This window comes from Capra hircus, chromosome 1 (assembly GCF_001704415.2).
Source record: "Capra hircus breed San Clemente chromosome 1, ASM170441v1, whole genome shotgun sequence".
NCBI classification, from domain to species: Eukaryota; Metazoa; Chordata; class Mammalia; order Artiodactyla; family Bovidae; genus Capra; species Capra hircus.
Window position 1 is genome coordinate 80,323,086 of NC_030808.1, and position 24,902 is coordinate 80,347,987.

The 24,902-nt window shown below is 37.9% G+C and overlaps 1 protein-coding gene across 3 annotated transcripts in view; it reads left to right on the plus strand.

Moving 5' to 3' along the window:
* Nucleotides 1-24,900, plus strand: part of TBCCD1 (TBCC domain containing 1) — a 28,200-nt gene extending 3,300 nt beyond the window's left edge. Inside the window, exons 1-8 of one of the 3 annotated variants that reach the window (XM_013963915.2) lie at nt 41-128; nt 2,659-3,037; nt 7,504-7,659; nt 10,066-10,432; nt 12,209-12,395; nt 12,533-13,030; nt 19,252-19,402; nt 24,796-24,900. In XM_013963915.2, the coding sequence (XP_013819369.2) occupies nt 2,702-3,037; nt 7,504-7,659; nt 10,066-10,432; nt 12,209-12,395; nt 12,533-13,030; nt 19,252-19,381 (1,674 nt within the window). In that variant the 5' untranslated portion in view covers nt 41-128; nt 2,659-2,701 and the 3' untranslated portion in view covers nt 19,382-19,402; nt 24,796-24,900. Of the gene's footprint in view, nt 1-40; nt 129-2,658; nt 3,038-7,503; nt 7,660-10,065; nt 10,433-12,208; nt 12,396-12,532; nt 13,031-19,251; nt 19,403-22,341; nt 23,065-24,795 lie in introns of those variants that run through there. The other 2 variants (XM_005675163.3, XM_013963912.2) reach the window with 2 other exon arrangements.

The window sequence follows — 24,902 nt, forward strand, 5'->3', positions numbered from 1 at the left end:
CGCCAGGTCTCGGTGGTGCGAGACCTCGCGCTTGCGCAGAAGCTGGGCGACGAGCGCTGGGCCGGTCTGGCGCGCAAGGCACGGCCGCGCCCTGAGAGGTCCGGTGGAACGGCCCATTGCCTTCGCAGGTAACCGCTCGCGGGCCCACGCCAGGGAGGGAGGAGAGGGACCATCTCGCTTCAGGCTCCGGCTGGGAAGGCAGCCTTTGCGCTCGCCAGGTTTTGGGTCCTGTACAGACCCTGTTACCTGGGGCTTCTCTGTTCCCGAAGTCTGATCGGGGCGCTCTCGGGCTGCACATCCCGCCTCCCAACCTGGACCGCGTCCTACCCTGGACAGCGGATGAGGTGGCGGCGAAGCCTCGGGAGGACGGCCTTGGGCCTCACGCTGGTCTCCCTTCCTGAAAAACCAGGATCCCAGGCATCCCAGGGAAGCTTTTGAAACGGAAAGGAGCTTCCGTTTATGTTTATGAATTTAGCCGTCCGGAATTTCGTGGTTAGAATAGAGGGTTCGTCTCCATTGAGCTTTTGATTGCTCTCTATAGAGACAGGTGGACTATACTGGAGCGGACCAAGATCTTCCTCACAGAACCTGCATCGTCTGATTTTACTCAGAGAGTTCGAAGATAGCTGTCATCCACCCTCTCACACCCTTTCTGGGGTTCATGCTTCCATGTTTCTTCACCTGGCCCTTACGTGGCCCTCTGTTTAAGGGGCCACTCATTCTGGTAATTCTCTTCTGGATTCACTCCCACTTTCCAGATTCTCCTAAAACTGGGTTCCTAAAGTATTAATATATATATTTGTAAGTAGCTCAGTTCTGAAGTCAGATTGACTTGAATTCTAATCCAGGGTTCTCTGCCAACTCAAGTATGTGACTCTAGGTAAGTAACTCACTTAACTTTTCTAAGCCCCCGTTTTCTCATCTGAAAATGGGGATAATATATGTATCTCTAGGTGATTGTAAGGATGAAAGAGGTGAAGAACATGAAATACTTAGAATGCTACCTGGCATATAATATGCATGTAATTTATGTCGGTTAATTTTTGAGCAGAGAATTCCCCGAAGAAGCACAGCTTTCTTAGAATCAAGTGCCAAACAAAAATAGCAGTAACACTTTTTTTCATCCAGTCATAAAATGAAGGTTTTTAAAGTAAGGTTAATGCTGAGGCGTGCTCGATGAAAACCATTGCTTGGTCAACTGATGGAAAATTTTATATAATCATTTTGGAAAGCAGTGGACATATATGGCAGGAACTTGAGAAATGTCAATTACTTCATTTCACAAATGCACATTTGAAAATTTTCTCTGGGAATTAATCACAAGCCAGAATATATGCAGAAAGGTGGTAATTATAGCATTATTTATAAAAGTGAAAACATTAAACTTTTTATCGTAGAAAAATTTCACATATATAAAAGTAGAATAGGTAAGTGAACCCCCATGTGCTCATCATCCAGCTTCACTATTTTGTCTGTCTTGTTTTTGTGAAAAAATTTAAATTTACAAGGTGTCTGAAAATAGAACAGTTGAGTAAACTGGAGTATATTTTTTCAGCTTTTAAAATAATAAAAATTGTATTATACAATGCAAAATATACAGTATTATCACAACTATGAACATTCAAAAACCTGTGTAGAAAAAGGAAGGAAGTTCAGTAAAATATTAACCAGTTTCCCTTTGGTGGTAGGCCTATGGATGCTTTCCTCCCCTTCCATTTTTAGATATTTAATAAATATTCCATTAAAATGGTGTCTTGTTGTTACAACAAGCAATGAACCAACAAAATCTAAAAATATTGCTCCTGAACTAAGGACAATAGAATATGCCAGAGCAGGTTAACTGTTACGGAGAATAAAGGTGCTTTAATTTCCTTGGTCAGTTTTTTCAGTTTATGTTTACATGAGCGTTCTTGTCTGCCACCTCGTGCTAGTGCTTGATGTTGCACTCATGTGGGCAACTAACACACCCAATCTTTAATCAGTCTCATCCTCTATATGTAAGTGATTGGACTTTGGAATGTTATTCCTCTCATTTTGATTAGTGTTTGCCCTCAGGGTAGAGCAAGATTTCTGGTGATAGGATGGCTCTTTTTTTCCATTTCTTCTTTTCTTTATCCTGAGCAGGCATCTATCTCATACCTCAAGCATTTATACTCTTCCTAGAACAACCACTTTGAACAAGTCAGATGGTTTTATCACATTTTTTTCTTGCTCAAATAGATTATGATGAGATCTGACCAAAAAATCTATTCACTTTTTAAACTGACCTAGTACATTTAAATGGAGAAGGCAATGGCACCCCACTCCAGCACTCTTGCCTGGAAAACCCCATGGATGGAGGAGCCTGGTGGGCTGCAGTCCATGAGGTCGCTAAGAGTCGCGCACAACTGAGCGACTTCACTTTCACTTTTCACTTTCACGCATTGGAGAAGGAAATGGCAGCCCACTCCAGTGTTCTTGCCTGGAGAACCCCAGGGATGGGGCAGCCTGGTGGGCTGCTGTCTGTGGGGTCGCACAGAGTAAGATACAACTGAAGTGACTTAGCAGCAGCAGCAGCAGCAGTACATTTAAAAACAGTTAAGGGAGAGGTCACCTTACAAGAAAATGTGTAAATGAGTTTTGTTTCAAATTAGTTTGTAAAGAAACTTTGTTTCCTAGGTATGCAAAGAAGCCTTTTCACGCAGATGTCCTTAGAGATAATATGGATCAGTCCGGAGTTCTCCTCTGGGTGAAAGCAGAACCCTTTATAGTGGGTGCCTTGCAGATTCCCCCTCCTTCCAAGTTCAGTCTTCACTATCTCAGGAAGATATCCACCTATGTGCGAACACGGACCATAGAGGGAGGTTACCCACGCCTGTCTTGGTCTACATGGAGGCACATTGTATGTGGGAAGCTGCAGTTAGCTAAGGATCTGGCATGGCTTTACTTTGAAATGTTTGATAGTCTTGCAATGAAGACACCAGAGGAGCGCCTGGAATGGTCTGAGATTCTGTCCAACTGCATGTCTGAGGATGAAGTCGAAAAGCAAAGAAATCAGGTATGAATTTATATGTATATGTGTGTGTGTTTAGTTACTTTGGGAAATAAACTATTTAAAATTTTTATACTAACTGTAGAGTGTGCAAGTTTTAGATTTTAATGACCATGTTCTCCCAAAGCACCATTTAAGTTTTAGCATTTCCAGTTTGGCAGTATTTAGTGAATTAGTCCTTACTTAGCAATCCATACCCATCTACTTTCAAAGTGATAATGATACAGAAACCCTGTAATTGGAAGAGGGAAATATTTTCATTGACATTAAAACTAATATTGAGGTGTGTGGGTGCTTATGAACTGTTGACCTGTTACAGTAAGAGCACCTGCCTATTTTTAAGTGTACATCTGCTATGTGCTGGGATTCAAAGATGATTAGACTAGCAGCTCTGCTCTCATGGAGCTTATAGACTAGTAGGGGAAGCTGGTGTGTGTAAAAAGGTGCTATTTAATAAACATTTCTTCAAAGAAGACATGCAGATGACCAACGATGCTAATTATTAGAGAAGTGCAAATCAAAAACCACATTGAATTCTACTCAGTACTCTGAAATGACCAATATGGGAAAAGAATCTAAAAAAAGAGTGGATATATGTGTAACTGATTCACTTTGCTATGCACCTCAAACTAACAGACCTTGTAAATCAACTGTTACTGTATTACTCACTCAGTCATGTCTAACTCTTTGTGACCCCATGGACTATAGCCCACCAGGCTCCTCTGTTCATGGGATTCTCCAGGCAAGAATACTGGAGTGGGTTGCCATTCCCTTCTCCAGGGGATCTTCCCAACCTAGGGTGGGAATCTGGGTCTCCAGCATTGCAGACAGGTTCTTTTCCATCTGAGCCACTAGGAAAGCCCAAATCAACTATACTCTAATAAAAATTGTTTAATAAAAACCACTTTGAGGTATTACCTCACACCATTCAGAATGGCTATCATCAAAAAATCTACAAATAATAAATGCTGGGGAGGGCGTGGAGAAAAGACTACCTTCCAAACTGTTGACGGGAATGTGAATTGGTACAGCCACTATGGAAAACAGTATGGAGGTTCCTTAAAGTAAAAATAAAGCTACCATATGATCCAGCAATCCCACTCTTGGACCTACATCCAAAGAAAACTCTAATTTGAAAAGATGCATATACCCCAGTGTTCATAGCAGCATGTTTACAGTTGCTAACACTTGGAGGCAACCTAAGTGTCTGTCAACAGATGAATGGATAAGGAAGATACATATATTAATTACTCATCATAGAAAAGAATGAAATCATGCCATTTGCAGCATGGATGATTCTAGAGATTATCATACTAAATGAAGTAAGACAGAGAAAAACAAATACGATACCACTTCTATGTGGATATAGAAAATAGTACAAATGAACTTATTTGCAAAACTGAAACAGACTCATAGACATAGAAAACAAACTTGTGAAGGGGGGAGATAAATTAGGAGTATGGGATTAACAGATGCACACTACCATATATAAAATAGATAAACAACAAGGATCTGCTGTATGCCATAGGGAACTATATTCAGTATCGTATAATACACTATAATGGAAAAGAATCAATGTGTATATATATAATGGAAAAGAGTCAAATGTGTGTATATATAATGGAACAGAATCAAATGTGTGTATATATAATGGAAAAGAATCAAATGTATGTATATATAATGGAAAAGAATCAAGTGTGTGTGTGTGTAACTGAATCACTTTGCTGTACACATGAAATTTAACACAGTATTGTAAATCAACTATAATTCAGTTAAAAAAGCACTATTTAATATAATAGAATGTACAGTAAAAGTATACATAGAGTACAGAAACAGAATAGAGGAGAATAATTAATTCTGGTGATGAGGAAAGACTTCACAGGGAAAATATATTAATCAGAGTAAGCTTGTTACAGTAACAAGTGAGTCCAGCATTTCAGTGGCTTAGTGCAATAACATTTTATTTCTTATTCATGCGGCAGTCCAACATAAGGCATCTGGTTGGATGAGGCTCTAGGCTGCTGTTGTCTAAGCAATGACTCAGGGGTCTAGGCATCTTCTGTCTTTTGGAGCCACTATTGTACTAGTCTGCTTTGCTTCAGTTAAAAACAAACAACAATGAAATTCCAGTGGCTTACAGTAACTGGAGTTTATTTCTTGCTTATTTGACTTTTAGTTTGCACTTTAGTGAAGGCTCTTTTCCAGGGTCTGGCTCTGTTTCTGCCCATTTGGGGACTCAGGTTGAAGAAGCAGCTTCTGTGAAGGTCATACCTGTCTTATGATAGAAGGGAAGAGCAAAGGAATAGGAGAAAAGTTTTGACACCTCTTAAAACTTTTGCTCAGATGTGACATAAACAGCACCTACGTTTGTTCCATTGGCTAAAGCCTTGTCATATGTCCATGCCTGATATTATTAAGATGGGAGGGAATCTGCCTCATAGGAAGTAGGGAAATCCCGTGGCCACGGGTAGAGCCATGTAAGCCCCTTGGAAGATGAGGAAGTGAACAATTGCAAATAAAATACAGTTTGCTACGGCCATGCCCACTAGGGCCTGAGTCCTTCAGTTCTATTCTTTGGGAGGCTTGAAAGTGGTATATGTAAATCCACCCATATTCCATTGATTGTAACCCAGTTATGCCATATCCAGTTTCAAAGGAGGCTGGGAAATGCCATCTAATTGTGTGCTCAAGGAGGGAAAGGTATTTAGTTAGCATCTAGCGAGACTCTACCACATGAAATAATATCTAAACAAGGTTTTGGAAATTGAAAAAAATTTTGGCAAACAACCAGGAGGATAAGGGCATTATAATTAGTTGTTGTTCTGTCGCTAAATCATGTTCAACTCTTTATGACCCCATGAACTTCAGCACTCCAGGCTTCCCTCTCCTTTGCTATCTCTCAGAGTTTGCCCAGGTTCACGTCCATTGCATCAGTGGTGCCATCCAACCATCTCATCCTCTGTTGCCCCCTTCTCCTCCTGCCCTCAATCTTTCCCAGCATCAGGGTCTTTTCCAGGAGTCCGCTCTTGGCATCAATTGGCCAAGGTGCCGGAGCTTCAGCTTCAGCATCAGCCCTTAAACATTTATTGAGTGCCTACTATGTGCAGTAGTGAGTGCTGTGGATACAGAGATGAATAAAACCTTCAAGAAGCCCCAGTGTTTTTTGAGTGCTTACTATGTGTGCTAGTTACTAGGAACATAAAAATGAAAAAGAGATCTCATAGTCTCATGGAGTGGCAGGTATATGGAGAAGTAATGACAGTATAATAATTATTAAATGGAAGTACTAATATGCATAAAATCAGGAAATTGTGTTGAGTGAAAAAAGTCAGTCCCAAAAGATGACATACTGTGATTCCATTTATGTAACATTCTTGAAATGACAAAATTATGGAAATAGAGAACAGAAAAGTGGCCAGGGGCTGAAGAAGGGGTGAGGGAAGGTAGGAAGTCAGTGTGGCTATAAAAAGGCAACATGAAGGATCCGTGTGTGGATGGAAGTGTTCTCTACCCTGACTGCATCCATGTCAATACCGTGTCAATACTATTGCACAGTAGTTTGGCAAGATGGGAAATTGAGTGAAGAGTACATCAGATCTTTGTTCTTGCAGCTGCATGTGAAACTACAGTTACCTCAAAAGGTTTAGTTAAGAAAAAAACTTAAAAAAAAAAGACATAGATTCATGAGGTTCCATGTTGACTGCTGATTTGAACAGCTAGGTTTAGGTGGTTCTGAGAATCCATATTTTTAAATTCCTTAGACTTCATGATTTTGAGCTGTGTTGGCAATCAGTGTGAATATAGCTGTAGTCCTAGAGGTATTACTTTACTTTTTGCCTCCATTGTATGTGTATGGGAATGGGTATATGAGGATAATCATGAGCTTCAAACCATATCTTCTTCAAATAAGAAATGATTTAGAAACATTTGTCAGGCCAGTAGTATTTTTTTTTCAATCAAGCACTTTTAAAGAATTTGATGAAAACCTGAGGCCTACTCCTCCACAGAATACCATACACCAAAAAATTACATACAATTTCAGATGTTGCCCTGATATCCTAAACTTTGTTGATTAGTTTATGATTATGTTAAAGTAACTTCTGTGTCTTGATTAAATTTCCTGCCTTTCTACTTTTTAATTCAAATTACTAAGGTTTTTTAAATATAATTTTAAACTTTTGAAATAATATACTTCATAAAATAACGTGCTTCATGACTTTTGGGAGAGAATATCAATGGCCATAGATGCTACATAGCTTTCTGAGAAGATAAGTGACTCCAGTTTAATTAGTTTTAGACACTCCTACATCTGGGTACCAGAGACATATGTATCCAATGCTAGAAACATTTTTGCATTTGTCCTTTTAGGATCAGAACACTGTGAATTTCTTTTACTATATCTACTTAGTTGTAGACTAGTGGTTGATGTCATTTTAGGACATGGGTTCATCATTTATTTTCTTCTTGGACAGCTTTCAGTGGACACCCTGCAGTTTCTGCTCTTCTTACATATACAGCAGTTAAACAAGGTCTCCCTGAGGACATCTTTGATTGGGGAAGAGTGGCCTAGTCCCAGACACAGATCTCAGTCTCCTGACCTGACTGAAAAATCCAGTTGTCATAATAAGGTACTGTTTAAATTATGGTCTCTTTCTCTGAAAGGGACAATTTTCGAGGGAGATATATTGCCTTCATTAAAAATTACTTTGAGTAACTTATATAAGACAGAGATTTGCTGGCTTGTTTTGTTTTGCTTTTTACTTTTTTTCCTATTTATAAAACAAAATCAACATGTGCAGTCTTAATCAACATAGAGAAGTGATTTCAGTTCCTTCAATGACACAAAAATCACTTAGATAATTTTCTGGCAAATCATTTACTTGACTCCTAATTAGTGTTCACATTTTTGCAAATGTTGATGAATTCGATTTCACATGATTGTAGACAAGTCAGTTAACTTCTCTTGCTTGGCTTCTTTTCTCTACATGGTGATGATAATGCCTATTTCTGAGTGGCTGTGAGAATTCAGTAATACATAGCACATGACTTGTTGCGTAGTAAGCACCAGTATATGCTGACTTTAGTTTGTGTATGGCATCTCCCAGCAACCGACTGGACCAGGGATGGACACTTGACTAGAGTAACCTATGCCTTGGCATGAATTTGAAATTGGTCTGATTTGAAATGGTGACCGTGGCCCAAACAATACCCCAAGGAGTTGAAGAAATTACCAATTGGTGATGGGTATTTGAGCTGGTAGCTCATGTGGCATTGAGACCAGCACAGGTATCACATTTTTGAGTCACCTGGAGTTATGATGGATTAGAAACTCTGAGGGAATCAGAGAAAAAGAAGAGAATGGAACAGATATGCAGAGCGTCCTGGGAGAGGAAGAGGTTCAAACTGGCTTTCCAGTTCCGATTCTGATGAGGCCTCCCTGTACTTCCATTTGGGAGATGACTATGTGTCCCTGCAGTAAATCTCCCTTCACTTGAATTAACTTATATTCCCTCTGCCGGTGAAAGTTACTACCAGCCAGCCACCCATGCTCTCTTTATCACCACCCTTACCTACTTAGTTGTCAAGCCTTACTGATTCTGATTCCAAAATAACTTTAAAAAGTTGTCTTTCTTCTTCTTCTATAGGTCCTAGTGTCTTTTCTTTTGCTTTTATTTCTGATATTAGATCCTTCTTGATCATCCTGCTTTTAATCTATAGCTCACCTACTACATTGGAGTTTCCAGAACACAGATCAGTTGTATCCATCTCCTGTCAGAACTCCATCAGTGAATTCTCACTGTCATTGTTGTTTGCACCCTTGTACTCTTTGGAGTCCTCTCCAGCCTGCTTACTGTGGGGGAGGGAGATGCAGCAAGAGGGAGGAAGAGCAGGTGAGGTTGTGGGCAGCTCTGCTTTGAAGTGTTCTCCAACATCCAAAAGAGAGTTTATTCAAAAGAGAAAATGGTATAGCTGTTTACAAAATAGTTTGAAAATCTCTGGCACACACAATGAAGCCCAGAGACCCTAGTATTTCAAGCAAGGCTTTTGCTGAATGGATGCTACCTACCATTTTACCTTCCCCTGCCACTTCCCCAGCATGCTCCCTACACCCCACCCAGAATTTTCACTTCTCTCAACATAGCACGTAATTTTACTCCTATGAGCCTTTGGATGCAGTTTCCTAAGGCTAAAATGTCTTTTTTCCCGATCTGTTTGCAAAACTACCAATGTCCATCAAGAATCTATTCAAACAGCACTACGCTAAGATTTGTTTTCCCCAAATGACGTTCTTGTTCCTCTCCTGCCCGTAGAACATCTTTCAGATCTCTGCTATAGGTCTTATCTCATTGTGTTTTACTTTATGTTGTCATTTCACTACACAGATGCTGAATTCCTTGAGCACAGGAACTATGTCTTACTCAGTTTGTATAATTCATCACGTAACACAGGTCATATCACATAGAGGTATTCAAAAAATATCTGTCAAATGAATGAGCCAAGTTATTAGAATGTCCGCCAACTCAAAGCTTATTCCCAAAGTAATAACTTCTTTTAAATCTGACTACTGTAAGATCAGTTGCCTTTTTTCATCGGATTTTGAAATTAGTTCTGTGATTTGAGAAGTAAATTAAAAAAAACCTAGTGCTTCATGAAATGTTTTAGAATATTTACTAGCTGTGTGACCTTGGGCAAGTTTCTTTTTGTATCTCCATTTCTTCATCTGTGAAATGGGCATGGTAATGGCATCTAATTTAAGACTGTTGCTAGGACTAAACAATGATAAAGTTTCTTTAACAGTGCTTGGCACACACTGAAGCTTAGCTATTAGTGTTACTTTTGGATTCTTAGGTAGGATAGAATCTCTTTATATCTATCACATGCGCAGAAAATCTTTATAAGTTTTGTATAGTCACCTTGAATGCTTTTGGGGGGATGAGGCAAAGTATAAACATAAAACAATTAAAATATAAAAGTTTCAGATCTCACTGAGTCTCTTTGTTCTGCTGAGAGTGCTTTCTTTTGATATTTTTTAGAACTGGAATGATTACAGTCATCAGGCTTTTGTCTGTGATCATCTGTCAGATCTCCTTGAGCTGCTTTTAGACCCAGAGCAACTTACTGCATCATTTCATTCAACCCACAGTAGTCTAGTCTCTCAGGAAGCTGTTGTGGCACTCAGCTTTCTAATCGAAGGCACAGTGAGTGGAGCTAGGAAGATATATCCACTTTATGAACTTGCACTGTGGCAACCACTGCATGCGGAAACTGGCTTCTCAAAGACCTCTAAGACCTTTTCTTTCTACAAGCTGGAAGCCTGGTTGAGAACCTGCTTGACTGGGAATCCATTTGGTACATCTGCTTGCCTCAAGTCTGGGAAGAAATTGGCTTGGGCTCACCAAGGTATTTATTAATATCTTAATCTATATTAAATTGACTGACAGGTTATGGAACCTAGTATTTTCTGGTATATTAGTGATCACATATCTTTTGTGGAAGACCTCAAGTATATTGCTACTATAAAAGGGAAAAAGGGGAACATCTCTATTGTAAATGACTTTTTCTCAAGGCAGCAACAATCTCAGTTGACTCATTAGTCCAACTTGCTTTGGTTGCAACTAACAGAAACTCCAACTTCAGTTAGTCCTTTCTGTGCTCTACTTTCGTCTTTTTGGGCTTGTTTTCCCTCTCACTCTCATGCTGATTTCCTTGAAGCTTTCCCATTTTCTGTGCTTAGTAGAAATTGGCTATTCCACAGTTATACCCTCATAGAGTTGTTGCAAAAATGAAGTTCTTTTAGCTATATAGACACAGGCAGACTAGCTATTTCTGAATTAGAAATTTAAATTCATAGTAGAGAGAATTTAGCTTTGGTTGCAAAGGTATCTACTTCTGATTGTCCAGTGATGGCTAACAGGATAGGTTCAGGTACTGTATGACTTCTTCGGGCCCAGGTATAAGTTTTAAGAGAAGAGGGCCTCAGAAGTAGGTGCTACACTAAGGCAAATGCCAGGCAGAATTAATAGGAAAAAACTAGAGTATACTTTCAAAATCTCTGAGTTTCAGAGATAAAGAGAAAATAGTTTCCATGCAAATGTAAAAAAAAAAAAGCAGTTTTGTATCAAATTTTTGTAATGCTAAAATTCAGAAAACGGTTGAGTAACATCTATAATGATCCAAGTATTTTGCATGCAACCAAGTTATTGCCCTAGCATGAGGTCAGACTCTCAGGTATGTATGGCTTCTATGAACAGGAGACACTATATAATTGTTGATGTTGATAAAAGAAATATAGGTGCAAGTAAGTTTTTAAACATTGTTAGGATAAGTACTAGGAGGAAAAAGGACATCTGACCTCTTAGGATTATAAAATGTATAGATAGTAGGATTACAAATAATTTTTATCTTATTTTACTTATAGTATTTAAAAGTTTTCTACAGTAGCCATATATTAATTTTCTAATAAAAGAAAACAATAAGAATTGTTTTAAAAGAAGAATAGTGTACTATGTGACCTCTCCACATTTGGCAGTTTTCTTTACAAGAGTGGTCCTGATGGCTTGCAGGGAAGTACAGCCTGAGAAAGCAATGATGTCATGGTGAGACTGTGTTAGGAGGGCAGCCTGCACAGAGTTTTTGAGTATGAGTTTGTGCAAGGCAGCATGTCTGAGAGGAAGATGTACTCTCAGTAATGATCCTGAGAGTAAAGACATGAACCTAAATAGAATGCATGGAAGGATGTGGTAAGTAACTTAGGAGAAGTTCAGAATTTGTATTATAGCAATTTAAAAAGAATATTTCAGAGTTGGGATGATAAATTAAGGTGAGTTGGGGAAGATATTTGAATTGCGTCAACTCTACCACTTACTAGCCATATGGCCTTAGGCACGTTACTTAACTTGAAGAGTAGACATGAAAAAAATCTTAGATCTATAGGCAATCTTGAATGGATTGTAGATTTCACCTTTTATTAAAAAGACAAAAAATTTAAAATTTGGCAACATACAGAAAAGCACAGAGAGTAGTATAGCATACACTTCTTTACCTGACACCCAGATCTAACACTTTTTAAACCTGTTATGTATCTAATTTTAGACATGTGGACATGTAGATATGTATAAGCTCATTTGGATGATGGGTTTCCTTTGAAACTATCTCATTTGTATTTTTCTTAAATAGTTGAAGGGACAACCAAGAGAGCAAAGATTGCCTGTAATACTCACGTGGCCCCAAAGATGCACCGCATGGTGGTGATGAGCCAGGTTTACAAGCAAACGTTGGCCAAGAGCTCAGATACTCTGGTGGGGGCACATGTAAAGATCCATCGTTGCAACGAGTCTTTTATATATCTGCTCTCTCCCTTACGGTAAGCAGTCTTCATAGTGTTCTGACATTGTTACATCTTCTTTAGAATGGGGTTGGTCCTTTTATTTGTCATCACAGAATAATATCATAGTCAAACGTTTTTTAATCTTCTTCAAAGGAATTTACCTCATTTTTCAGATCCGTGACGATTGAGAAGTGCAGAAATAGCACCTTTGTCCTGGGCCCTATACAGACTGCTCTTCACCTCCACAGCTGTGACAACGTTAAAGTCATTGCTGTTTGCCATCGTCTGTCCATCTCGTCGACGACAAGTTGCATCTTTCACATTCTGACACCTACACGCCCCCTTATTCTCTCTGGGAACCAGAGAGTAACTTTTGCACCTTTTCATACCCATTACCCGATGCTGGAGGACCACATGGCCAGGACCGGCCTTGCTACAGTGCCTAACTATTGGGATAATCCCATGATTGTGTGCAGAGAGAACAGCAGCCCAAGTGTCTTCCGACTCCTACCACCATGTGAATTCTATGTGTTTATTATTCCATTTGAAATGGAAGGGGACACAACAGAGATACCTGGGGGTCTTCCATCTGCATATCAGAAAGCACTGAGCCAAAGGGAAAAAAAGATACAGGTCTGGCAGAAAACTGTGAAGGAAGCTCGTTTAACAAAGTGAGTAGTTTCTAGAAGTAAGTAGTAACTTGTCTTATGTAAAACTCCACGGGAAAGCAAATTAATCTGCATGCATGCTCCGTCTCTCAGTCGTGTTTGGCTCTTTTGTGACCCCATAGACTGAAGCCCGCCAGGCTCCTCTGTCCATGGAATTCTCCAGGCAAGACTACTGGAGTGGGTTGCCTTTTCCTACTCCAGGGGATCTTCCCAAGCCCCAAACCTGCGTCTCCTGCATTGGCAAGTAGATTCTTTATGACTGCACCATCTGGGAAGCCCCCCAAATTAATCTGCACATGTTTATAATTGTGCTAAACAAACAAAAAAGACAAAATGTGTCTTTTGTTAAGGTCAGTATTCCAGGTACTGTTTGGTTGGGGGATGGGAGCAAGTGGATACTCAAGTATTAGACTCCCTCCTTTTTTTTGGTATAGTAAATTTATTTTTTTTATACACAAAAGAACACTTTGTATTGGGGTATAGCCAGTTAACAATGTTGTGATAGTTCCAGGGAAACAGGGAAGGGACTCAGCCATACATAATACATGTATCCATTCTCCCCCTAAAATTCCCTCCTACCCAGGCTGCCACATAACACTGAGCAGAGTTCCATGTGCTATACAATAGGTTTTTGTTAGTTATCCATTTAAAATATAGCAGTATGTACATGACCTTCCCAAATAGACTCTCTCCTTTTAAGAAGCTTCAGTTTAACTGGCAGATATAAGACTTAAATGAAGGACCGTATATAAGGTCAATCATAAATGGATTACTTTTAGTTTTTAATTTTCTCCTCTGCACTATATTGGTGGTTTTCAGATGGTTGTGTATCAGGATCATCTAAAGAGCTTGTTAAAAATACAGGTCCTGGCTCCTCTACTCTACAGATAGACTTCCCAAAAGTGGACTCCTAATGCTGGTCCATGGACTCATGCCAGTTTTTGTCAAAGTTCTTAATTAAAAATAAGTACAGTGTTTTTAAGTAGTGCTAAATTTAGTCAACTTAGAACACTGTCTTTTATTCTGAAATTGTTTCTTTCTTACTTTGTAGGTACTGAAGTATCTTGTTTTTAATAACATGCTTGATATAATAGATGCTTATGGTTTATTATGTCCATCACAAAATTTTATTTCGAGGGTACTTGTCTTTAAACTCTAGGAGCCAGGGACACACTATATATAAAGCATATATAAAGATTCAGAAAACATGAATGTGGGTAGTTGGAGAAGATTGATGGAAAGAATTTGTGTTGGACATTGAAAAATGAGCAGAGTTTGGATAGGAATTGAGGGTTAGGCAGAATACTTGAAACAGCATTAGAGGAACAGATGTGGAAGCAGAAGCAGACTTAAGGTTTCCTGGAAATCAGTTGCTTAAACAAGATTCAGGGTGTGGATAATGATATTTAAACTTGTATGAGTAGATCAAGCCAGATCATGTAGAATCTTGCATATCAGTCAATAAGAGTTAGATTTATGTGGAATTAAATAATAGAAGGCATAAAAGGGTTTTAAACAATGGAATGAAGTTCAGAAAGCCATTTCATTTATTCAGGAACATTTATAGAATGCCTGCAATATGCAAACCACCTTATTAGATGGTATGGCAGATAAATGTGATTGGCACATATGAAGATGCTCTGACTAGATCTGAAAGAGGGAAGTCAGGGTGGTATTACAATATTCTAGACTAAGAAACTGGACTAGAGTGGAGATAAAGGATGTGGCAACCAGAAATATTTTGACAGGAGGCTGAACTTGGTACAAGATTTTCTAAAACAGACAAAGATGACTTCAAAAATTGCACTCCAGTTTAGACACCTTTGATCACTTTTCTTCTGGACAGAATAGCATGTACAACTTAAAAAGTAGTTGGTGCTCAGAATAATTATGAAGTAATTATTTAATAATTAAGTAATCATTGTCTGTACAATATTTTGGTGTTTAATTTTGTTAGAGATGTTAGGAAAGATAAGTAGGAAACATAGTACCACAAGATGGAGGGGTGCTTCTTCTACAACATTGTCTATTTGGGAGCTGGAGCTAGTTTGAGAAGAGGGTATCAAGTTCTTTTGGAGGCTGTTTACATGAAATGTCCTGTGTCCTAATAATGTCTTGATCCTTAAGACTTAGAAAAACTCTTACTATAATAATTGGATTCCATTTGCTTGGTATTCGTTTTTTGTTATTATTTTTCCTGATTATCATTATCTTGGAAAATAGCAGCCATTCTAAAAATGTTTCTATTTCTCATGATCCAGAGCTGTGATTTGATGTGTAAGTAGGAGTGCCTATTTTAATTAGATCTCTTGATTTTATTGATGTTAAAATTAGTGTTGTTCTTTGGACAGCATGTCTGTATTGTAGTGGAAAGTACTCTGACTCAGGAATTAGTACAGACCATGCCACTTACTGTATGACATTGAAGGTGTCATCTGATCTATCTCTTGGCTATATCACATATATATATAGTGTATTTTCTACCTGATACGACTGATATAAAGGTTCATTAATAAAGATAACTTATAGTAATGATGTGTGTATAAGACACTGTAGTAGTGTGTCCTGTACCATGTGTAGTAGTGTGAGTGTAAGACACCCTGCTTAATGATGAGTCTGAGAGACACATCTTCTAGGTGAGATTGTTTACTCAATGTCTGAGACGTGACCTGTTAGACCTCTTCATTCTAAGAGAAACTGTTGAAAAAAGACTCAATCCAGCCATCTAATTTTCTGGATGCATTTTTGTGGCATATGGATTAAGGAAGGAAGTATATAAGATATACTTACACACTTGCATTTAGATTCTTTTCTTAAAAATCTTTTTGTTTTGTATTGAGGTATAGCAAATTAACAATGTTGTGATAGTTTCAGATGGACAGCAAAGGGACTTAGTCATATATATACATGTATCCACTCTCCTCCAAACTCCTCTCTCATCCAGGCTGCCACATAAAACTGAGCAGAGTTCCACGTGCTATACAGGAGGTCCTTGTTGGTTATTTCATTTTAAATATAACAGTGTGTACATGTCCATCCCAAATTCCCTAACTGTCCCTTCCCTTCATCCCTCCTACTGGCAACCATAAGTTTGTTAGTTCTAAGTCTGTGAGGCTCTTTTTGTTTTGTAAGTAAGTTTGCATTTAGCTTCTTCAAAATAGTTGCTAGCTACCAAAAATATAAACATCGGTAATAGTCACAACTCATGCTTTATCTGGGAATCCACTGTAAAAATACTGCTGTTATCTGTAACAAACATTCCACTTGGTTTGTATCTCATGGATTAAGCCACCAAGATACTGATAATACGGATCAGTCATGTTCAGCTTAGCAAAACAATGCTGATGATCATAAAAGTAAGTGAGACGTATTGAGCACTTACTATGTGCCTTGTACTGTTCTAAGCGCCTTCTATGTATTAACTCATTTCTTCTTCCTAACGTCAAGGCTGTATATTGTCACCCTGCTTATTTAACTTATATGCAGAGTACATCATGAGAAATGCTGGGCTGGATGAAGCACAAACTGGAATCAAGATTGCTGGGAGAAATATCAATAACCTTAGATATGCAGATGATACCACCCTTATGGCAGAAAGAGAACAAGAATTAAAGAGCCTCTTGATGAAAGTGAAAGAGGGGAGTAAAAAAGTTGGCTTTAAGCTCAACATTTAGAAAACTAAGATCATGGCATCCAGTCCCATCACTTCATGGGAAATAGATGGGGAAACAGTGGAAACAGTGGCTGACTTTTTGGGGGGCTCCAAAATCACTGCAGATGGTGATTGCAGCCATGAAATTAAAAGACACTTGCTCCTTGGAAGGAAAGTTATGACCAACCTAGACAGCATATTAAAAAGCAGAGACATCATTTTGTCCACAAAGTTCCGTCTAGTCAAGGCTATGGTTTTTCCAGTGGTCATGTGTGGATGTGAGAGTTGGACTATAAAGAAAGCTGAGTGTAGAAGAATTGATATTTTGAACTGTGGTGTTGTAGAAGACTCTTGAGAGTCCCTTGGACTGTAAGGAGATACAACCAGTCCATCCTAAAGGAAATCAGTCCAGGGTGTTCATTGGAAGGACTGATGCTGAAGCTGAAACTCCAATATTTTGGTCACCTGATGAGAAGAGCTGACTCGTTTGAAAAGACCCTAATGCTGGGAAAGATTGAAGACAGGAGGAGAAGGGGACGACAGAAGATGAGATGGTTAGATGGCATCACCAACTCAATGCACATGAGTTTGGGTAAATTTTGGGAGTTGATGATGGACAGGGAGGCCTGGTTCATGGGATCACAAAGAGTCGGACATGACTGAGTGAACTGAACTGAACAATTCCTTATCACGGATGAGGAAATTAAGGAACAGAGAAATTTAAGTAACTTACCCAAAGTCACATAGGAGTCAGGATTTGCATCTAGTCAGCCTAGTTCCAGAACCTAGGTTCTTAGTGTCTCTACTGTTTTCTGTGAACTATTATCATATATAATATAATCATTATAATGATGTGATATAAAAGTGGATCATTGGAAAAACATTCTTTTAAAGCAGTTCTGTTGTTTGGACACTGCTGGTATTTAGATGCCTAGATTTTCTCCCACGTACAGAAAGCTTATACACGTGCAGAATCTGGAATGTGATAAGGCACTTAACACATGTTAACTGTGAGTTAGAGTGTCTTCAAGTGGTAAGATCCTAGATAACAATAGAAACAAGGGAAAGCACACAATTTCACCTTGGGAACATGGAAAGACAGAGGAATTATTTGCTAAGTTGAACTGAAACTCCCAACATCATCCTTTTAAAGTGATTAGGTTATATCATTTCCTTACTGTGGCCCCTCTCACAAGTCCCCATCATACTTGAAACAAAATGCAATATAAAACCTTCATGGTACCTACCAGGCCCTTTCTGTCTCATTTTTCTGCCATTCTTTTCCTTATTCACTGTCCTCCCACCATAATATGATCTTACTTACTCATTGCCATCCAGCCATACACCACCAGGAATGTATCTGTAGAATAAAGTTGGATATCATTACGTATTGCAAGGAGGGAGAGAATTAATTACATCTCCATAAAAGCATGTTTAAAAGAACTGGTCATTGCATTTTGGCTGTGATAGATGATTTGGGGGAGGGTCCTGTTGTGAGTTGGATGCAATCTGGAAGTGAGGGTAATTCTGTGATTTGGTATTATAATAATTTTTATATTAAAGAAGAGAGGAATGAAGGGGATAAAAATGTGATTGTAAAGAAACAGCAGTCACTCATTAGCCAGGAAAGGGTAATGCTCAGTCATTTTTATGGTTTGGATCACAAAATGTTTTTGTTTTTCATCCAGACCTGAGATATGATTATGGAGTGGTTTTGTTTTTGTGTTGATCTAGCATCATCCCACAATGATCTTGTCTGCTGTTGGTGTGCTGTGGGATTATTTATGTTTAACAGAAGAGCACCACAACCAGGCCAGATCCAGACTACACCTAGGCCTAGCTAAGCTTAGGTGCTAAGCCAACTCCTGGCTATCAGGAGCTTCTCTTCTCTTGCTTATCCTCAATATGTTAAATATTCTTTCACTTTTGAGACTTTGCAGTTTTTGTTCCCTCTGCCTGGAATGTTCTTCTCCAGATATATTTTTTTTCTTAATCCACGACTTCATTCAGATTTCTGCTTAAGTGTGATCTTAGGTGTCTCCTGTCCGTCCTTTCTAAATTAGCATTCCCAATACTCTCAATTTCCCTACTCTGCTCTGTTTTTCTAACTACTTAGGTTCATACACACACACACACACACACGTTATTTATTACCTATATTCCCTACTAGAATATGCAGTTCACAAGGAGCACAGACTACATAGATCACAATGGGAACCACTCCCTCTGGAGTCGTGTGGTGCAAACCTGCCTGGACAGAGGCCACTTCTCTTTTCTTTACATGTCTTATCAGTCAGAACACTACTCAGCATCACTGGTCCTCAGTAAATATCTGTTGAGTGAATAATCAGTAGAAAATATATAATTACTGACAAGTCTTTACAAAGAGAGAATTGTATTTGACCAATCTTTTTTTTTTTGGTGGTGGTGATGTAGTATGTAGCACTGAACAAAGTAGTCATTCAGAGAGAACAAATGAATAACTAGAAATAATTTAAAATTTATCCTATTAAAGCATTTTGTAACCACTTGGTATAAAATTAATATGAGTGCATTGTTTTTGCAATTTTAGGGATCAAAGAAAGCAGTTTCAGGTACTTGTGGAAAACAAGTTTTATGAGTGGTTGATTAATACAGGACACCGTCAGCAGCTGGACAGTCTTGTGCCTCCGGCAGCAGGCTCCAAACAAGCAGCAGGATAAGACTTCCTCTTCGAAACACTGGTAGGTATTTACAATGGCGACCATGTAAATTATTTGGGGGAAATCTTATAAGTGTGTCCCCCCCAAAAAAAAACCACACAGACTTATTATGTTACCAACCATTGCTATTTTTTTCCACTGCTCCCACCAGCATATACAGAATTTTAAATGCCCATATTTACGACATTTTATACTGAGAAGACCAACCAGAATATTCAAACAGAACCTATAGCGTTATCAGCAAATAGAATAGCCAAATTCGTCTTTTTTGACTCTTGCCTGACACAGTCCAAAGCTGTTCTGTACTTCCCTGTATATGGCTTTAAGGTTTACTCTTTCTAATACATTTCACCTCTATTCTGTAAATCCACATACTAGTCATTTAATTTAGCTAGTCTTTGTTAATTGTGCCTTAATAAATTACTAGAATTAATCCAAATGAAGATTTGAATACTAAACTCTAGGAATCCTGCAGATTCAATAGAAGAGGACATAGATACAGACACATTTACTGGAAGTTGTTTAATCCAAATACACAGCATTTTTTTTTAATAGAAATTAGCTTATTTTGCTATTTGAAAGTATCTTTAAAGACTCACAATAGAAAAACACAAAGGACATAAATAGGTAGTTCACAGAAAGATACAAAGATCCTCACTTTCACCTAAAATTAGAAATGTAAGATACTATTTTTCATCTATCACATTGGCAAAGGTCAAAAATGTAATTTACAACACTAAGACATTTCACTTACCAGTGAGCAAAGTAAATTTGTGCAGCCTTTTTGGAGGATAGTTTGACAAAATCAGAATTAAAAATGCACACATTCTTTGACTTTGTAATTTCACATCTTAGATTTAGCTTACAGATATGCAAAGATCTGTTTAAAGATCTGTAGCATTATTTGAAATATCTGTAGGCTGGAAACAAGCCAAATGTTTCTCAGTAGAGGGCTGGTGCCTATGAACCAGTTCATTCATGCTTGGAATGCATCTTTAAAAAGAGTGGAGTATATCTACAGGTGTTCACCTTGAATGATCTATAGTGGAGTGAAAGTAAAAGGTGAGAAGGGGAGTAAAATGTTGCCTTGTGTGTTTGAGAAAAGAAGGAGGGATAATCCCATGTATTTATATACTAATTATATGCTTTTAAAATTTCTGAAAAGTTATAAAGAAATTATTAGAGTGTTTATCTGAGGAATGAGACTGGATGTCTAGGGTAGGAGAAAACTTATTCTTAATTTTTATTGAGATATAATTCACATACCATAAAACTTACTTTTTAAAGTGAAGAATTCAGCAGCTTTGATTATATTCACAATTTTGTACAACCATCACCATGAACAAATTCAGAACATTTTCATCACCCTAGAAATAAAGCCCATATACATTGATAGTCAAGCCCAAATCCTCCAACTCTGATATCTCCTCTGCCCCCTGTTTCCAGGCAATCTCTAACCTGCTGTTTGTCACTTGACTTGTCAGTTTTGGACATTTCATATATTGATAAGTGGAATCATGCAACATATGGCGTTTGTGTCTGGCTTCTTTCACTTAGCATAATGTTTTTAAGGTTTATCTATGTTATAGCATGTGTCAGTATTCTTTTTTATGGTTGGATAGTGTTCCATTTGGAGAAGGCGATGGCACCCCACTCCAGTACTCTTGCCTGGGAAATCCCATGGATGGAGGAGCCTGGTGGGCTGCAGTGCATGGGGTCGCAAAGAGTCGGACACAACTTAGCAACTAAACAACTACTATTAATATTCCATTATATGGATATACCACACTTTATCTGTTCATCAGTTGATAGACATTTGAGTTGCTTCCACTTGTTAGCTGTTGTGAATAATGCTGCTATATGTACTTTCATGTACAAATTTTTGTGTAGAGATATGTTTTTATTTATCTTCAGTATACAGTACAGAGGAGTAGAATTGAAAGGCCATAAGTTTAATTTTTTGAGGAACTGCTGAACTGTTTTCCAGAGCTGGATAGCATATTCTTTACTGTTTATACATTGTTTATATCTTCAGTATGTATTACTTTTTATGAAAAAAGAATTTTACAATACTTCAATCGCTCAGTCATGTCTGACTCTTTGCAACTCCATGGACTACAGCACGCCAGGCTTCCCTATCCATCACCAACTCCCAGAGCTCGCTCAAACTCACATCCATTGAGTCGGTGATGCCATCTAACCACTCATCCTCTGTTGTCCCCTTCTCCTCCTGCCTTCAATCTTTTCTGGCATCACAGTCTTTTCCAGTGAGTCAGTTCTTCACATCAGGTGGCCAAAGTATTGGAGCTTCAGCTTCAGCATCAGTCTTTCCAATGAATATTCAGGACTGATTTCCTTTAGGATTGACTGGTTAGATCTCCTTGCAGTCCAGGGGACTCTCAAGAGTCTTTATGCTCAGCTTTCTTTATAGCCCAACTCTCATATCCATACATGACCGCTGGAAAAACCATACTTTTGACTAGACGGACCTTTGTCAGCAAAGTAATGTCTCTGCTTTTTAATATTCTGTCTAGGTTTGTCATAGTTTTTCTTCCAAGGACCAAACGTCTTTTAATTTCAAGGCTGCAATCACCATCTGCAGTGATTTTGGAGCCCAAGAAAATAAAGTCTGTCACTTACAATACTTAGTTAATAAATAGTGAGATTAAGAATTGAAAATCTGATGAAGATTATACAAAAGAAATGGGAACTATAAGAGGATAAAATTTTACTTTAGACTAATCCCCACTGCCTACTACTTTGTCTATATGTGAGTTTCTTTTCTTTATGTCTATATGTGAACCTAAGATAAAAGGAATGTAGTTAACTTTTAACTCATGTTTTATCACTCTAAATTATCATCTGATTGATTTATGTGATGTTGTGAAAAGGGTTTTTTCCTGTTTTTCCTTGAAGGTGAAAGAAAATTAAGTGATTATAGTTTTGGGGTTTTTTTTCAGTCATTTTCAGGGTCCTGGCAACATGCGGATGAACAGAAAATTGTGCACATGTTGAAACTAAACTGGGAAGGTGCTTTTGCTGCTTGAGACTTTGGAGATTTTTCTTCCTATTTAAGATCTTTCTTTATGTTTCCTTCCAATTTCATTTGTTACTGTTTACATTGAATTTTAGTCTAAACTTCTGTTATATAAACATATTGTTTATAGAATATCAGAAGGCTCATTTTATGATGCTAAAATGAAAAAGTTGATCAAGACATTATGTTAATATTAAAATGACTTGAGTATTGATTTAGTAAACCTTACATTTTAAGTTGTGTAATGAAAGGGTTTCATCCTTTCAGAGTTAAATAAGAGTTTTATAGTTCTTTGTAAGTATTTAAATTGAAATTGCTATGCCTTTTAAAAAAGAATTGAAGTGAAAGTATGACTTGTTGGAGTATAAATATAGCAGAAAAGCTTTTATACAAAGATATTTTAGTCCTTAAAGTATACAACAATGAAATTGTGTAGAATTTTTATTTTTCATTTTCTGCTTCAAATTTTCAATAAAACTCTAAAAAGTAATTTTCTCCTTTTGATTAAAAAATAAAGTTTTAACTTTAGGAAAGGTTTCCAAAGTCATTCTGTGCTGTTATATCAAAATAAAGTTTACATTTGATGGGAGAGTTGTGTTCTTTAAGATAAAGGAAAAGTTTAATAAATAATCTGATTGCTGATAAATGTTGTTTCATATGCTCTTTGGTCAGTTAATTAGTAATTATATCAAAATTATATCTCTTATGAAGAGATAAGGAATATCTCTTATTTCTAAAGTAAAAATTAACCTTCAGAATGTTTTAATTGGAGTTCTTACAGTTTTTATTTTAAGATGAAATTTAACCAAGCAGAGCATTATCAAATAAACACTGAAGTAGTAGGAGTGTGTTTTGGAAATTGCTATTGGTTAATAAGATTAATGGTATTAATTACTTTATTTAAAGTTTATAAAATTCAGAATACTAGGCACATAACTTAATACTTTATAACCCAACTAGCTTCATATCAAGGCACATTTGTCATTTTCTGAACTAACCATAATATAGCTGGGGGCATCCCATTTGTACAAATATTTGCTGGAGTCTTTATTAGTAGAAAGATGAGGAAGTAGAACTTTTAAGAAGAGTATATTTGACTAGGAAAATTAAAATGGAGAAGACTTGATTTGTTGTTTGAGTTTCAGTTTAGTTCAATTCAGTCGCTCAGTCGTGTCCGACTCTTTGCGACCCCATGAATTGCAGCATGCCAGGCCTCCCTGTCCACCAACTCCCAGAGTTCACTCAGACTCACGTCCATCGAGTCAGTGATGCCATCCAGCTGTCTCATCCTCTGTCGTCCCCTTCTCCTCCTGCCCCCAATCCCTCCCAGCATCATGAGATGTAATCTTATTCATAAAATCAGACATATTAAATGCCAAAAACTGTTCTCTACACGGGTTCTAAGATGATAGCATGGCAGAAGAATGTCACCTAGCAGGCGGCAGGTCGGGTTTAGCTAAACCTTTGTGATGCAGGATTTCCACAGTAACTTTTGCTTCTTGGGCTACATATAGTAGCACCCTTTCTTATGGACTAGAATTTTGTATATATGTGTGTGGGTTGAAAAAAATTTCAGACTTAAAGGACAGTTGCAGGAATGTGAATTCCCACATGCCCTGTGTCTGGGCTGACCAATTGTTAACGTTTTGCCACATTCACTTTTGGAGAAGGAGATAGCAATCTACTCCAGTATTCTTGCCTTGAGAATCCTATGGACAGCGGAGTCTATGGGGTCACAAAGAATCGGACACGACCAAGTGACTAACACACACACACATTCACTTTACCACCCTCTACATAGTGTTACTATTCTATTTTTGCTCAACAGTTTAAGGATAGGTTGCCCACATCTAGGACCTTAACTCCTAAATAAGTTAGTATGTATTTACTAAAACCAGACATTCTTTTACATAATCATAGTACATATAATTAAATTCAGGAAGTTTTAACAATGGCACGATAGTAGTACCTAATATATAGTCTGTATTACAATTTTTCTAGTCATTCCTAAAATGTCACTTGTGTTGACTTTTCCCCCCAAACACAATATCATGTACTGCCATTAGTTGACATGTCAGTTTTATTGCTTTGGAACATATTTTACTTCTGTTCAGAATTAGAGTGTGGTTTTTCAACTCCTCTCCTACAAGCTCTGTTGAAGTGAAAAAAAAAAAAAGATATTGGGGATTTCAAGGTGGCTGCTTGCTAAAAAACTAAATTGCCCAGGTAGGACGATCTTCTTTGTTTTTAATTTTGAAAAATTTGGCTGGGTTTTGGTGTCTTGACTCAGCAGAGTCTATAATGCAGCAAGGCTTGGTAAGCATTAAAGAGGGTACTGAAGCTTTCCTTTATTTCATAATCCCGATTGTTTTTCTAGAAACCATCAATAGCCTCTAAATGACTGACTCAATTTTTGGATCCTATTCTCATGACTAAGCAAATGTTTGATTTGAAACCAGCCCAGTATAAATGTCTCTGTGCCTG